Below are 18,022 nucleotides of genomic sequence, written 5' to 3' on the forward strand. Positions count from 1 at the left end.
GATTCATTCTAATCTTCTTCCGTTTAATATCCTGTTTGAGCCGTTTCATTTCATTATTTTTTGGAATGCTTTCGCGAAGTTTTTAAATGCGTTCATTCAGTCTTTTTCGTTCTGATTGTCCTTTGCAAGAAACAAAGTTTAACCTTTTTTTCAGAGCATGTTTCCTTGGAGTTAACTGTCCACTTAATCTTGCGTATGAGCGAGACGGTGAAGTCATTGATGGACCAGGAATGTCAGCTGGAGTAACTGCATCTGTGTGATCTCTGGTAGTTGTGGGCAGGGGTAGGTTTGGCTTTTCTGCTGGTTCTTGTATTTTACATGTGAACACAAATGGCTTTGCACACATATCTAGAAAATTATTCTTTTCGCTTTGTCTTGCAATGTTCTCGAGTCGGTCACTTTTGTTAATGATAGGATTCACATTACTAGGTGTGATAACAGCTGAAGCAGGAAGAATTTCACTAAGGGAACGAATAGTAGATGTGACCGACCTATCATTATCCATGTGAAGGCGCAGAATGTGACCAACCTTCAGGCTTTGGTGATCCTCTGGGATGGAACCATAATTGTCCTTGAGAAGTTGGTTCTTCATTCCTGGCTTTGCTGGGCATGGGGCTGCGCGCTTCTTCTTCATGTTGACAGCTGAAGAATTCTGCAATTCCTTTGTTAATTTTGTATCAGATTAGTTCTTCATTGATAAATATGATATAAGAATTAGTTGAAAAGAAAAGAAGTGTCATGTGGTCATTTCTTAAATTCTTTCAGGAAAAAAAAGCCAAAACTTTAAGGAAAAAAGAAAATCAGTTTCAAACAAACATAGTAGAAAAACAAAGTAGAAACACATAAGTGACATGTACAGTATGTCATGCCCATCACCTATTTATAAACACAACCCCCACCTACTCACCCCTCCTTTAAAAAAAAATAAAAAAATCAAGGTTTCAAACAAATATAGCAGAAGAAAAACAAAAGTGACATGTACAGTATGTCATGCCCATCAACTAGTTATAAACACACAGCCTCCACCTACTCATAACTCACCCCTCCTAAAAAAAGAAAAAGAAAAAAAAAGTCTATTATGACTGTGTTTTTCTGGCTTGCTAGGGTTTCATAGCTACTTCACATCATATCCAACACAAAAAGAGTGAAAAAATTCCAACACCATGAATTCACACTTTAAAAAGTAAACATTGACATTTGACATTCCACTTTCAAAAGCAAAAATCCAGTTTTCAAATGATGAACATGACTGAACAATCACCATTTGCATTTCCACCTCCATAGAGCCAGGTCACATTCCAAACTTCTTTTTCAATGTCTGTGGAAGGGACAGAGGCACATGTAGTACGATCACCATTCGGAACGCAACATTCATTCGTCATATTCGGAGTGCTTTTAGCCACATCAGCCCAACTTCTTCGTGTTTTTGCATAGATTTACTCAGTGTATTTTGCCATAACATGAGGTGACTGAACACACTTTGAATATACATTCAATACAGATTCAGTAGATACCTGCAGACTATCATTTCGTTCTGTGTCCAAGTTTGCATTCACATTTTGCTTCATGAGTTTACCAGGTTCTTTTTCCTTTGTTTCTACTTTTGATTGAAATATAGACCATGTTTAAGCTCAATAAAGCCTAATACAGCACAAGACTATTAGATTTAGAATCTTGCTTTGAGACATACCAACTACTACATAGAATAGGCCTACCTTAGAATTCAGTGTCAACTGAAGAGTCGTCTCCACGCCATTGACCGTCGTTCTAACAACAGAAGTTAGGATAATTTTTGTGAGTGGTTTCAGACTCTGCAACTTCTCCGCTATTGCTGACATCTCAGTCCTGTCCACGTTGTTGACATAGCAATTAACATAGCGAGTAGCTTTTCCATCTCCAACCACTGTGTGGCTGGCCTGTCCTTGAAGCGGGGACAGCTTTGTCCCTCCACGGAGCTGTCCCTCAAGGTTCCCGACCCCCACACTGCCACGGCAAGATTTTTGATGAACAAAGAGTTCGTCGAGGAGCTCTTGATAGAGGAGAATGCCTCCTCTCCGATATCGATGCCAGATCCCAGGGTAATCTATGAAAAAGAAGACAATTCACTGGATGTCAGATCCCAGGGTGATCTCGGAAATCTTTTTTGTAGGGATTGAACAGATGCAATGGTAACGATTCAAGTTCTGTACTCAGTTCTGCCAAAAGGTCAGTTACTGTGCCTTCCTTGTCTACCATTATACCAGGCTCATTTTCTTCGTTCCACTTTGGTTGCTTGTTCTCTTCCATCGTTTCCATTTGCATGTGCTGTTTTCTTCAACAGCTTCAAGCAGACGGCAAGATGTTCATGCACTTTCTTCTGTACCCCACACTTTTTTTTGCACTGGCGATTGATGCATGCTTTGTTCTGTGAGCAGATTGTGAGGTTAGAACAATGGAACTCATCTTTGATTTGACGTTCAGTGAGACCATGATTCCTACATTAACTTGATATTCTGGCAAATCTCATTTTTTAGGCAACCCCTCATTTTGTTCGTAGACATCGGTTTGTTGTGAGTTGGTCTAGCCATGATGAATGAGGTAAAGCTGTCTGTATTATTATGTAGTACATCTTTACATCGGAAGCTAGAAGAGTTCTGCTTGATTCATAATAGCAAGATGGGACTTACAATGTTCATGTATGAGCTCGAGAAATGGTATGCATTTGCACCAAATCTAAAATTCACGGTACATTAATTCTGCAACATATTGTACCTTTGATAGCAAGCAGCTTTTCCATCTACAGCCACTGTGTGGCTGGCCTGTCTTTGACAAGATTTCCCCTCCACAGAGCTGCCCCTCAGGGTTGCTGACCCCCAAGCGGTCACTGCAAGATTCTTCACAAACAAAGAGTTTGTTGAAGAACTCTTTATGGTGGAGAATGTCTCCTCCCAGATCTGGATGTCAGATCCCAGGGAAATCTAAGAAAAAGAAGACAATTCACAGCTCCATTATGCAATGTGTAGATGCATGGAATCAACTTTGCACATATTGAGTCTATTTAACAGACTGTGATTAGCAAACTTGACAAGAGTTTCGTTGCTAGTGGATCCACGAAAGTCTGTCTTGTTCTTCTGGACTTCACTGAAAACCTTTTCACATTCTGCATTGGTATGAAGTATACTGAAGATTCCTTCTGACTTCTGCTTTCATTTTGCAATGTGTAGATGCATAGAGTCAACTTCGTATTGAATCTATAATAGAGATGGCAGGGAAGTACTGTTCCTTGATCATTTGGCCATGTATAGATGTTGCTTTCCTTTTTGCTCCATATAATGTAATCTGACATTATGGTGTCTTCTTTGGAGATCACCTTGGTGACAAAGATTTCTCCTTCACTCCGCCCAATCACTTGGACTCTCACGCTCACAAATGAATCACATGTGATCAATGGTGATGATGAGGTAACAGGTTCTGATGGAGCCACAGCATCTACAATGTATGCCTGCCTGGTTTGGTAGTGTTACATCAGATCTTCCTGCCTGGTTGGGTAGTGCTACATCAGATCTGCCTACCTGGTTGGGTAGTGTTGCATCAGATCTTCCTGCCTGGTTGGGTAGTTTCGCATCAGATCTTCCTGCCTGGTTGGGTAGTTTCGCATCAGATCTTCCTGCCTGGTTGGGTATTGCTACATCAGATCTGCCTACCTGGTTGGGTAGTGCTACTACAGAACTGCCTACCTGGTTGGGTAGTGCTAGGTCAGATCTGCCTGCCAGGTTGGGTAGTGTTGCATCAGATCTTCCTGCCTGGTTGGGTAGTGCTAGGTCAGATCTTCCTGCCTGGTTGGGTAGTGTTGCATCAGATCTTCCTACCTGGTTGGGTAGTGTTGCATCAGATCTTCCTGCCTGGTTGGGTAGTGCTACATCAGATCTTCCTGCCTGGTTGGGTAGTGCTACATCAGATCTTCCAGCCTGGTTGGGTAGTGCTACATCAGATCTGCCTGAATGGTTGGGTAGTAATACATCAGATTTCCAGCCTGGTTGGGTAGTGCTACATCAGATCTGCCTGAATGGTTGGGTAGTTTTACATCAGATCTTCCTGCCTGGTTGGGTAGTTTTGCATCAGATCTGCCTGCCTGGTTGGGTAGTTTTGCATCAGATCTTCCTGCCTGGTTGGGTAGTGCTAGGTCAGATCTTCCTACCTGGTTGGGTAGTGCTACATCAGATCTTCCTGCCTGGTTGGGTAGTGCTACATCAGATCTTCCAGCCTGGTTGGGTAGTGCTACATCAGATCTGCCTGAATGGTTGGGTAGTAATACATCAGATTTCCAGCCTGGTTGGGTAGTGCTACATCAGATCTGCCTGAATGGTTGGGTAGTTTTACATCAGATCTTCCTGCCTGGTTGGGTAGTGTTGCATCAGATCTGCCTGCCTGGTTGGGTAGTTTTGCATCAGATCTTCCTGCCTGGTTGGGTAGTTTCGCATCAGATCTTCCTGCCTGGTTGGGTAGTGTCGCATCAGATCTTCCTGCCAGGTTGGGTAGTGCTACATCAGGTCTGCCTACCTGGTTGGGTAGTGCTACATCAGATCTGCCTACCTGGTTGGGTAGTGCTACATCAGATCTGCCTACCTGGTTGGGTAGTGCTAGGTCAGATCTTCCTGCCTGGTTGGGTAGTGTCGCATCAGATCTTCCTGCCTGGTTGGTAGTGCTACATCAGATCTGCCTACCTGGTTGGGTAGTGCTAATTCAGATCTTCCTGCCTGGTTGGGTAGTGCTACTTCAGATCTTCCTGCCTGGTTGGGTAGTGCTACATCAGATCTGCCTGCTTGGTCGGGTAGTGTCGCATCAGATCTTCCTGCCTGGTTGGGTAGTGTTACGTCAGATCTGCCTGAATGGTTGGGTAGTGCTACATCAGATCTGCCTGAATGGTTGGGTAGTGTTACATCAGATCTTCCAGCCTGGTTGGTAGTGCTACGTCAGATCTTCCTGCCTGGTTGGGTAGTGCTACAGCAGATCTGCCTGCCTGGTTGGGTAGTGTTACATCAGATCTTCCTGCCTGGTTGGGTAGTGTTACATCAGATCTTCCTGCCTGGTTGGGTAGTGCTGCATCAGATCTTCCTGCCTGGTTGGGTAGTGTTACATCAGATCTTCCTGCCTGGTTGGGTAGTGCTGCATCAGATCTTCCTGCCTGGTTGGGTAGTGTTACATCAGATCTTCCTGCCTGGTTGGGTAGTGCTACATCAGATCTGCCTGCTTGGTCGGGTAGTGTTGCATCAGATCTGCGTACCTGGTAGCCTTTTGTCAAGGCCCTCTTGCTGTAATGGGCGAGCGAAGCGAGCCCAGCCGAGCGCGCCAGCGCAAGGGCCTTTTGAGATCTGCTGCACACATTATTATTCATGACACGTGAACCCTTCTGAATACTCATTTTAATGGCTTCCGGTCAACCAATGGAATGGCGCGCTCCCCGCATCCTCAGCCTTGGTGGTCATGCCTGTTCGCATGCATCACTGACCACCCGAGGAGGTCTGCCACGGAACTCTACACACTCTGTGTGTAGAGTTCTGTGAGAGTGTGTAGAGTTCTGGGAGGTCTGCGGCAGCGGCGTGCATTCGCTCTATTCAAATCGGGTTCGAGCAGACAGACACGCTGATTGGACCCCGACTTTTGCTCCCGAAATCGGGGAGCAAAAGTCGGTAATTCAAAGGGCTAACAAAAGGATGCGAAGCAGATCTCAAAAGGCCCTCGCGCAACCCCACTCAGCTGGGCTCTCTTCACCATACAGCGAGAGGGCCTTGACAAAAGGCTACGTACCTGGTTGGGTAGTGTTACATCAGATCTTCCTGCCTGGTTGGGTAGTGCTACGTCAGATCTTTCTGCCTGGTTGGGTAGTGCTACATCAGATCTTCCTGCCTGGTTGGGTAGTGTCGCATCAGATCTGCCTGCCAGGTTGGGTAGTGCTACATCAGATCTGCCCGCCTGGTTGGGTAGTGTTGCATCAGATCTGCCTGCCAGGTTGGGTAGTGCTACGTCAGATCTTCCTGCCTGGTTGGGTAGTGTTGCATCAGATCTGCCTGCCTGGTTGGGTAGTGTTGCATCAGATCTGCCAGCCTGGTTGGGTAGTGCTACATCAGATCTGCCTGCCTGGTTGGGTAGTGCTACATCAGATCTTCCTGCCTGATCTACATTCACTTGCAAAATGATGCAAGCAGTCATGTGACCTAAAAGTGGTCCTTTACCATCAAGGTGATTCATGGCCAAATATGTATGGATTGCCAGGATTGACATTTGTCACATTTCTGTCACTCTTTTTGCACAGAATTGTTAATAGACTCTATCATATACAGTAGGAGTCAGCTACAGACACACCTTTTATCTCTTTTGCCCCTTAAATGTAAATTTAGGAAAGTCTATCAGCTTCCTTGTTACTTTCTTTCTAACAAGGATAAGAATGCATATCATATAGCACTTCTGCCTGTGTGCATGTTGTCCTTTTATTAGCCTTTTCCTGTTTACAGGCGTCGGCCTTGAGAAATTGTGTTTCACCCGGTCGTCTCCTATTGTACAACGCCATTTGTGCAAGGGTACACTGAGCCAGCTGTGCAAAATTTTCATCTCTAAAAATCCCATGATCTCTCCTGTCCAACTTCGCTCACTCTTCTTGCTGACATAAAGCTACTTTTTAATATGAAGTGTCATATCATATCTTGTGAAAGAGGTAGTTTGGCGGGATTCTCCCAAATGTGGGTCGACACTTAGTATGCAAACCCCGATCAAGTTGTATCAGTTTCTGAAAGCTCTCTTTAATCTTTTTAAAATGCAGTCCAGTTCTTTTAGATCTTCAGCGTTCAGGATATCTGCCATCCTGGTCAGTGTGTAGCCAAGTTTTCTTGTTAGTAGTGATGGACGCTTGTACAAAATGTTGATGATCTGTCTTCAAAGGGAGCCGAGTTGGGTAACTCGGCTACACATCCCAGCCGCTATGAAACATGTTTTTACAGCGACTGGGCTGTGTATAGTTTATAGGTGGGTTGCATTCCCTACAGTCAAGCCTATCCATAGCGGCTGCCCAAAAATAGGATACCAGTAGGATACCACTTTCTACAGAAATGAAAGTACAATTACTATATAACTGTAGCAACACACCAAAGTCCAAAAACAATGTTTCCGCATGAATTGTTTTGTAGTACAAATGAATAAAGGAAGTGAAAGAAGAAAAAACAGGCCCATTATATATCAATGGAACTTTCTTAAATGGATATTCTGTGTCAACTCATTCTTGTATTAAATCAGTGTGTGCAGATCTTGATACATGTACAACGTATACCTCATATATGATGAGACTCGTGAAATTTGAATGTTGCTGCATGCATGTAAAACGTTGTATGTGATAACTTCATGCTCACAACACAACCAATTTGCCATTGCTTCCTTCTGCCACCAATATCATGTTTATGTGAAATGTATAGAATATACTTCCCCCATCCAAAATGGTATGGGCTACATATACTCACAGGTTCCTGCAGATGAAAAGGCATGATATTCATAATGCACATCTTGACAAAATGTTTGACTTGGTAACAGATAATAATCATAATAATCATAGATATATAGAAATTATATTTTACTTTAGTGCTTTACCATTTTGTGAATTGATTCTGAAATTCACAATAGGATAACATTGTACACTCAAAAGTTTGAATGTACAATTAATCCTTTTTATGAATTTCAGGAGTCAATTCGGGTAATTGTGTTTGATTTCATTGGATTTATTTACTGTAAGGTAATATGATTTCCCTCTGTACACCAAGACTATACCAGTGTTCATGTTATGCTGGTAATACATAATTAGCTCTCACTCCCATATGTAGTACCAATAAATCCCATGAATGAACCATTGAAACACTAATTATTATTACTGTTGTTATTATTATTATTATTATTATCATTATTATTATTATTATTATTATTATCATTATTATTATTATTATTATTATTATTATTATTATTATTATTATTATTATTATTATTTTGTTATTATTATCATTATTATTATTATTATTATTATTATTATTATTATTATTATTATTTTGTTATTATTATCATTATTATTATTATTATTATTATTATTATTATTATTATTATTATTATTGTTATTATTATTATTATTATTATACTCGTACACACATTTCAGTTATTAAACCAATTGATATTTTTGTTTTTCTTATATTTTTAGAATTTATTATTTCCAGCAAAAAATGGCAGACATTTTTAGTTTCCTCCTTACAATGTGATATCAATTTGTTGTATTTGTTGTTGTTAGGATGTACTGGGAATATGTTTGGAGAATAATGTAACACAGCGGAGGCACATTATACTAATCATAGGGACTTCTTTAGTTGATTTAATTGTGTTATACAGTAACGTTCATTGTAACTATCATGGAAACAAGTAACTGTGATGTGAAATGTGTATTATTGTGTACAAAATGTCAGTAAATGCAAAAATGTTCTTTCATAGAATCAATAAAGATGGGATCTGAATAAATATGAACTTGGTCATTAGAAATCACACTTGCACCTTTGTCATGGTAATTGTCTATCAGATATCAATTTTTAGGGGTCATCCCACGAGACCAACAACCCTTGAGTCATACAGCCCGCGAGTTTGACATTGAAAACGGGTCCACGAGTCGTACAGCTCATGAGTCATACAGCCCATGAGTTCTACACTAGGCAAATAAAGCCCATGAGTTCAACACTAGCTAAAATCAGCCCACGAGTTCGACAGACTCAACACGGGGCTTAATGTGTCGGTCTCGTGGGCCTTGTTTGCTTAGTGTCGAACTCATGGGCTGTGTGACTCTTGAGCTGTATAACTAATGGGCTGTATGACTGATGGGCTGTATGACTCCTGGGTGTCGGTCTCGTGACGTGCGCCCTATCTTTTCATTGGTTGATGAAAGAGAAGCTCGCATTGAACTGGCAATGCTGTGATTGAGAAGTGAAGATTGTAAGTATTGAATGGATGAGTTTTTATGTTCAAATTTTGACAGGGGTGTTCAGGGGTGCAATATTTACCTAATACAATGTACATGTAATATGGTCATACCCCCCTTGTCGTGCACAAAGACTTGTGACTGACACTTCAAAAAGTCAGGTATTTTTAAACAGATAATTGTTTTAAATAGTTGACAAAACCTTTCAAGCTTCATGCTTGGACTTCAGAAAGCCCTTGAATTTCAGGGTCATCCCACGAGACCGACACCCACAAGTCATACGGCTCGCGAATTGGATATTGAAAAAAGGTCCATGATTATATACACATTCACGAGTCATGCAGCCCATGAGTTTGACATTAGGCAAACAAGGCTCACGATTTTGACACTATATCACAGGCTTACCGTGTTGAACTTCTGGATCTTTCTTGCGTAGTGTCAAACTCATGGGCCTCATTTGCCTGGTGTTGGACACATAGGTCTTATTTGCTTAGCGTCAAACTCATGGGCTGTATGACTCGTTGGCTGTACAATTTGTGGACTGTATGACTCATGGGCTGTACGAGTCATGTGGGTGTCAAATTAAGTGACCTGCAAACTGAATTTCTGCCGTGTATAAAATGCTGTGATTCCAGTTGGTTATTTGACAAACCTACCTTTACTTTCTTCCCTTGCCCAAATGATTTGAAATTTGAAATTTGGAATTTTAGAGGGATGATAGAGTATTGGCTGAGGTGAGGATTAAGCTTGTAGCTTTGGGAAGACATTTAGACACCACTCTATGAAATGTTAAAAACATACAACTTTAGGGGATATTGAACGTTTGATGAAAATCAGCTTTGAAATAACGGAGATATCCAAAAAGGTAAAACAAAGAGATTCTAGATAAAAATTGTGACGTGTGGCATTTTATTAGGATCACTTTTTTGGTTATCTCAGTCATTTCAAGACCAATTTTCATCAAATAAACTGTGAATTCCTCTTTAAAAAAAAAAAATTATTGTTCTTTCATATTTTACAAAGGTTTCTCATAATCTCACAAACACACATACAAAGGAAAGTATGGAAACCTGCAGCCCAATCTAAACCAAAACTGTAACCATCCCTTTGATGAAATTCAACATTTGGAATTTGTCAAAGGGTTCCTCGGAAGACGACCGCAATAATAAACTGAACACAGTGAATTATCGTTTCAAATGAATTGGGTCATCCGACTCTTTTATTTACACAACGTCGGTGCACGGTGGGATGCTGTCTCCCGAATATCAATACAAAGTCACCGAAAAAAAAATGTTTTCGGGAAGAAAAATGCAAGACAAAAAAACTATATGTATATAAATAAACTGTTTTATGGTAACCTCATTTCTAATAAGCCCCTATATGAGCACGTGCATTTCTACGTATGAAAACCCCCCTATGAATGAAGTCCCTACATATCAAAGGCACTTTCACGTGGTCGATAACCGCGCGATGACTGTACAGTGTTGCTCAGGCGAAGCCGGATCCTGGCGTCGGATACGCGGTTCACGCGAGGTGGCTGACGCCTGTTCCTGCAGTCCGTCGCGGCGTGAAGTGTATACGGGCGTGGCAGCACGGCGTGGCCGGATACACACGGTCGAGTGGCGTGGGTATGGTCCGGTTCGCGTGTGTCTGCCTGTTTCTGTTCACAGCTGGGCGTGGGATTACTCGACGACTCAAAGACTGGGCGGTATCCGCCTCCGGATACGTCCTCGGACAAGTCCGGATACTCAGTGCCTGGATACGGACGGCTAGAAATATAACAAATCCCTTGTCAAAATAAATTTCTACCCAACTATTAATCCTCAGCTCCTATAATATAACATTTGTGCTCACCCTTGCAGAGCTGTGTTAAGGTACAGGTGTATCCGAACATTCTCAGCTTGTTAACACATCACTTTCTTCTTTCATGATCATTTTGACCTTTCTTACAAAAGAATACAAAAGCTTATGGCACATTCCACTTCTGTTGCAATAAATTGCCATACAACAAAATGCATAAGCATAACCATATTCGTTTAATTGAACCTCTGCGAGTCGTTAAAATTCACACTATTAATGGGACAGTTATCACTATCCAGCGATAGAATTACTCTACCAAACAATACCAATCTCTCCCGTAAAAGCTCACTCTTTTCTAGCTGCTTCTACTAACTTTGCATATACGCTCTTTACACTGTATCTCTCATCGTTCTAACATTCTTATCCGAATTTCAGAGAAGACACACTTCCTCTTACCATTAATTTCTGTGTCTGAATCGATTCACAGCTACGCTTTATCGATCCTCATACATATCGTCCTTGGCGTAGATTATGTGTATCAACACACCAAATCGATACTATTACTAATATCATAATTATTACAATGATCAGAAAAAAATGTCGTAGCAATTACACCAACAACAAAACTCATCGTTCAGGATTAAAATCTAATTGTTATTTCTTTTACTCAAACCATCTCACTTTAGTAATGCAAACAACCTAACCCTCTCACTACCAGACCAGTTCTCTCTCTGGCTTAAATATTTTGGCTCATTACATACACAAAAACAAGCATTATTTCAAGAACCTCACATGGTGTATTTGCTTTATACTCTTTAACATTAACATTTCTTTACTTCTATTCTAATCGATTCAAAAAAAAAACCTTCTTTCCTACCGGGTGCTAAATGCAGTAACAATATGAAATTCTGCAAAACTTACAGCTTCTCGGTCCCTTTTCCTTTTTTGAGTGACGGCCAGCGGTGTCTACGGGGAATGCACCAAGCGACGCAGCCGAATTAGATGCAATGATGCTCAGGCCCTGTTCTTGGCTTGTCAACCCGTCTGCGCACCTTCTCGCCAGCAAGCCTCAAATGCAACTGTTCACTCTCACTGCTCACTCACTTCACACTCACACCCTAACCATACATTCCTGTCACATACTATTCAAATCGTATTCAAATTATTATTCCAAAATATTTGTCTACGTCTCACAAGCTCCCTCTATCGACGCCAAAACAAAATATACTCGATCACCAATGTCAGATTCATTTTGACAGAATTGTAAAGGACAAGTTCACCTTTGTACATGTGGATTGAGTGCATGCATGGAGCAATATTAGTAAAACACTTTGGTGGAAATTTGAGGAAAATCACACCATTCATTCAAAAAGTTATAAACTTTTGAAGTTTCTGCATAGTCACTGCTCAATGAGAAGACTACAATGTACTACAGTTTGTGTCACATGCATAGAATGATAAGGAAAATATGAATAGAATTTCACATAATTTAATTTTTTTTTTTAAAGTACACATTCTCTCAATGACTTGTCACTGCCTTCTGAAAGAAGCAAGTCACGGGTTCTTTGAAAAGGCAAGAAAAGTGAAAATACTAGTATGTTGAGTTTTCTTTTTTCTTTATATTGTTCTAAACAAGTGACATAAGCTGTAGTGGTCTTCTCATCCAACAATGGCGGCACTGAAACTTCAAAAATTCATAACTTAAAGGGACTGTACAGTACTGGTTGAGGTGGGGGATTTATGTTTTGAACATTCCTAAGTGAGATAATGAGAAACCTCTTGTGAAATATGAAAGAGCATGTAATTTTAAGAAGGATCAACGTTTATTTGATGAAAATTGGTTTTCAAATGGCTGAGATATCCAAAAAAGTGATAATAATAAAAGGCGAAAGGCCACCCCTTTTATTAGGATCTCTTTGTTTCACCTTGTTTTTGGATATCTCAGCCATTTCAAAACCGATTTTCATCAAATAAACTTTTGATACCCCTTAGAATTACATGCTCTTTAACATCTCATAGAGTGGTTTCTGAATATCTCGCAAAATGTTAAAAGCTAAATCCTCACCTCGACCAGAACTGCACACACCCTTTAAGAGCGGATTGTCCGATTTTCCTCAAAATTTCACTAATGTGTTCTATATACATAGTGTATTGATATTGCTGCATTCTCCCAATTCACATGTACATTGTATATGAAGGTGAGCTTATCCTTCACTTATTTCAAACACAGAACATGCTACAGACGACATCGCTAAGTGAATATTAAAGGACAAGTTCACCTTCATTAACATAAGGATTGAGAGAATGTAGCAATATTAGTAGAACGCATCATTGAAAGTTTGAGGAAAATTGGACAATCCTTTCAAAAGTTATGAATTTTTGAAGTTTTTTGTGCAGTAACCGCTGGATGAGAAGACTACTGCAGTGTATGATGTCACATGCGTACAACAATATAATGAGAATATTAGAGAATTTCACAAAATTTCATCTTTTGAAAAAAAGCACACATTCCCCTGACTCGTTACCGACTTATGTTATGGGTAATATTATCCCCCCTGCCTTTAGAAAGAGGCAAGTCAAGTGCTCTTTTATTATGCGAAAAACTAGCGAAAATATGTTGAATTTTCTTTACATTTTCTTTATACTGTTGTACGCATATGACATCACAAGCTGTTGCAGTCTCCTCATCCAGCGGTTCCAACACAAAAATTTTAAAAATTCATAACTTTTGCATGGATTGTCCAATTTTCCTCAAACTTTCACTGATGTTCTACTAATATTTGCTGCATTCTCTCAATCCTTATGTTTATGAAGGTGAACTTGTCCTTTAAAGGGATGGTATACAGTGTAGTTTTGGTTGAGATGGAGCTTCAGGTCTCCAACTGTTTTTGTGAGATAATGAGAAATTTATGAAATACATAAGAGCATACAATTCTAAAAAGGAATTCAAGGATTCTTTAATGAAAATTGATTTTGAAATAGCCGAGATATCCAACAAAGCAATCCTAATAAAAGGCGAGACCCATCTTGTATTAGGATTGCTTTGTTGTTGTTTTTAGATATCTCAGTCATTTCAAAACTGATATTCATCAAATACATTTTTTATACCTCTCAAAATTGTATGCTCTTTAATATTTCATATACATGTAAGTGGTTTCTAATTTCTCGCACAGTCAAAACCTGAATACCCATCTCAACTAACACTAACAGAACTAGAGGGGGAAAGTTTCTTCACATTGGAAGTCTAATAGAATGAGTGGCAAAATATGGAAGTGAATATTTATTAAGGGAACCCAAATCCAAAGAGCAATGTGGATTGAGTGAAAGCAGCAACATTAGTAGATTACATCAGTGAAAGTTTGAGGAAACTCGGACAATCGATGCAAAAGTTCTGAATTTGTAAAATTTTGGTGTTTGGAACCGCTGGATGAGGAGACTACTAGAGCTTAAAATTCCACATAAATTAACCTTTCTAGCATTATGAAAGAGCACTTGACTATTCACTTTCAGAAAGGAGGGGGAATAATTACTACCCTTTAACATATGTCAGTATCAAGTTGATGGAATGTGTAATTTCATGAAAATTGAATTTTTGTGGAATTTTCCTTATATTTTCTTTATATTGTTGTCCACTGATACGTCATACCTCTAGCAGTCTCCTCATCCAGTGGTTCCAACACCAAAACTTTACAAATTCATAACTTTTGCATATCGATTGTCTGATTTTCCTCAACTTTCACTGATGTGTTCTACTAATGTTGCTGCTCTCACTCAATACACATTGCTCTTTGGGTTAGGGTTCCCTTTAAGGCTGCAGAAAGTCTATGGAGTTATCATCCTCCTGTCCTGAACACATTTCAGTGTAATAAATGGGGAGGCTGATCACAGGAGTAGTTTCACACCACGCACTGAATGCCACACAACAAAACAGGCATGTACAACTAATCACTTGAAGTATATGACGAGTCTTATTATTTGCAAACAATGTCAGAACAAAAAAAAACCAACAAAAAAATTCTGAAATCATATCATATATCAAAGACAATTTATCATGATTCCTGGTATTGACGAGTGCTCTGAAATCGAACGACGGCCAGCTCCTGTGCCATCATGACAGGAACCGTGCTCTGCATTGTGGGTAACACATTCCCATGGTAACACATCAATGGATTTCTTTCCCATTTCTATTAATATGGAAAGCTTGTATTGAAAAACACAAAACATGCTTTTGAAGCCAGTGCTATATATTCCTTTCCCCTCAACACATTTTCTACGATGTTAGATCTCTTTGAGCTCTCTTTGCAGCATTCATTCTTCAACTTTTCATGAGCGTTCCAGACACAAGGTTCTATTTCAGAATCGAATACTTGGAAAAAAAAAAAACAACAACAACAGAAGGAGGAGAGCGACTGGTTAATCCCAGTTACCCACAATGCACTGCAATTCACGTAGGGTTGTCACTGGATTTCTGACGACAGACTGAAAGAACTGTGATAGTTATGAACCAACATTCTTTATCCCTGAAAAAAAAAAAAAAAATCCTTTCCCCCCCCCCCCCACTTCCTCTTATTACTCTGTCTGAGATTTGCATTGAGATAAATAGTCAACAACTCTTTTTCTCCGAATTTGCATGCAGATGCAGAACATTAAAAAAATGAAAAAAAAATAAACACTATATATTATTTCATAAATGCTACATAAGAAATAACTACAAGATTATTGGGTATTGGTGTCAACAACCGTCTCAATCCACTTTACGATAATTGTGTTCTTGGGAGCGATCAGTCATGTGCCATGCTTCGTCCAATTGGCAACTCCAAACCACACCTCATTTTTTTTTTTCTTTTTTACCTCGGTATTTTACTATTTTTTGTGATTTTTTTTCTCTCCTTTTTTTCACCTGCAGCACACTAGAAATACAATCAACCTGGGCGACACACACGCACACACACGTTTGTCTATTGAAAAAGAACACTCCTACAACAAATGTAGAAAATAACTGAAAAGTAACAAAACTCGGTATCACAACATTTTAACAAAAACCTTGGCTTAGATTCTCGTAGAATTGACTCAATCTGACTAGAAAATTTGTTCATGCCCCCTCATTGGGAGTTGCAACAGACACAAGAAATAAACAAAGTTGACGATGCTAAAACCCTTTTTTCTTTCTCTTGTTTTCAAACAAATATGCATCTATTTGATAGATCAGGGGGGTTGGGTGGATGTGCTGGTACATAGTGTTACTGCAGGTGTGGTGCAAATTCTCTTGCAGTTGGAGCAACACACTCCTCACACAGGGGCAGGCGGCCCTACGCAGAGACTTGCGGTGAAGGCTTGCCGAAGCTGCCTCTTGATCCGCGGTACGGCGCCTGTTACGCGGTCCACCTGGGCCCCTCGTCCTGTGCACCACGAAAGGAGAACAATGGGGAAAGGAGGACAAAATTAAACACTTTCGGCTGCAAGAATTGAAGTGGAATTTAAACAAAACACATTTGTGACCACCCTGCCCAAAACCCTCAAAACAGTCTTCTATTATAGGATTCTCAGTAATGGACCAGTCAGTCGGGTTGACAAACTCTAATCTTTAAAGTTTGTTTACCTGCGAAAAATTCAGGTAGTAAAATGAGCATATATATCTTTTGATACTTTACTGTTCGGCTATAACAAAATTTCAATGTAACCAAAGAACACTGCTTGTCCCGAGGACTTTGTCATAACATGAGTTGCCTGTATACTGGATTGTTTTCCCTCTTTCACTTTGAATATGTATATACACAAATGTTTAAAAAAAAAAAAAAAAAAAAAAAATACAATTGGATTTCCGCATTGATAACTTTCAAAATGATTGACAATCTGAACATAATTCAGGGAAAGAAACTATAACTTTTCACCTACATTTTACAGAAAACCCCATTCAATTCAGTCAAGTGGTCACAGAGAAATGTGCATTGTTGTAAACCATGTCATGGGTCCGTTTCTTCCAAGTTCAGCACTTCGATGCTCTTGGACTGTGAACCCAACAAACAAAATTTGGAGGGAGGGGATTCCTGATATGCTCTACAAAGATCCTCATTTCTCTTTGACCACTGAAGCAAAATTGGATGGGGTTTTCTGTAAGATGTTGGTAATGAAGTGTTTCATACCTCGAAATTGCATTAAGATTGATTCACTATTCCCAAAGTTATTGTTCGGAAAGTTCCAGCTGTAAGTTTTTTTTTTTGGGGGGGGGGGGGGGGGCATACGGTACAGATACCAAGTTGGCAATTGACAAAATATATTTGGGCGACAAACTTGTCCTCTTCAGCAAGGATAGAAAATCAGCATCCAGTCATGGGGGAACACAAAGGACACACCCCTCTCTGGCCTCCGCGCTGCATCCCTCGTCGTGGTAGTGTTTGGGTCCTGCATCTGGGGAAGCCGCCGTAGCGGGCGTTGGGGTTGTAGCTCATGTCGGGCCCCCGTGTCGGTGGGAACGGCTCGCGGTGCACAAACGTGTTGAAGTTCCTGGGACCTGCGAATAAAAGACATCGAAAAGTTTCAGGGGAGGTCGGTGAAACAGTTTTTGTTTTTTTTTTTCCTCAGATGGGACTTTGTTTCAATCAATGTCTCACTCGCCCCAGGTTTGTAGAAATGGGAGCCCATCCAACAGTGAAGGCACATTCCTGATGGCAGGACATGAGAGGTGGAACACAGATGAAATCAACTTCTGTAACAAGCAATATGTTTTCTTTCACACTACATCCGAGCTGCCGACCTCTGTAAATGCAAAAGGCAAAACTGAAGCACATTAGAATACCAATACTCTGATTACAAAATCCCATTTTGCATCAAAAATGGGGAAATTACACAATTCACACTGAACATGCTTGGCCAAGTTCTAAAAAAAAAAGTTTTTTCATCTAAAAAGCATTTTTCGATGGCTTAATGTTGGACGGAGGGAAACATACATACTACATGAGCAACCCGGCCATTGTTCCACACTTTTCTGCATTAATAGCATGAGTCATTGAAGATAATGTCAATGTACTATAGCTTTCCATACTGACCTCGTTATGAGTCACATAGTAAACAAATGCATACAAGTTGAGATCAAACATGGGTCCCAGTGCTCAATTCTGAATAGTTGATACCTGACTTAATTTTCACTATCTTTCTTTTTTATCAAAGTAGAAGTCCTCTCACAGTGATTTTTAATCATGGACCGATAGACAGTCAACGAGGAATAAAGATTGACTTGTGCTAAAATAGGGG

The 18,022-nt window shown here is 40.1% G+C and overlaps 1 protein-coding gene across 1 annotated transcript in view; it reads right to left on the reverse strand.

Moving 5' to 3' along the window:
* Positions 1-10,400: 10,400 nt before the first annotated feature.
* The window catches only part of LOC140235757 (uncharacterized), a 35,474-nt gene continuing 27,852 nt past the window's right edge, over positions 10,401-18,022 (reverse strand). The window contains exons 14-16 of the mRNA XM_072315768.1: positions 17,136-17,282; positions 16,065-16,170; positions 10,401-10,740 (exon numbers count right to left, since the gene is read on the reverse strand). Coding sequence (XP_072171869.1) covers positions 10,401-10,740; positions 16,065-16,170; positions 17,136-17,282 — 593 coding nt within the window. The remainder of the gene's footprint in view (positions 10,741-16,064; positions 16,171-17,135; positions 17,283-18,022) is intronic.

The sequence above is a fragment of the Diadema setosum genome, chromosome 12, assembly GCF_964275005.1.
Source record: "Diadema setosum chromosome 12, eeDiaSeto1, whole genome shotgun sequence".
Classification (NCBI taxonomy): domain Eukaryota; kingdom Metazoa; phylum Echinodermata; class Echinoidea; order Diadematoida; family Diadematidae; genus Diadema; species Diadema setosum.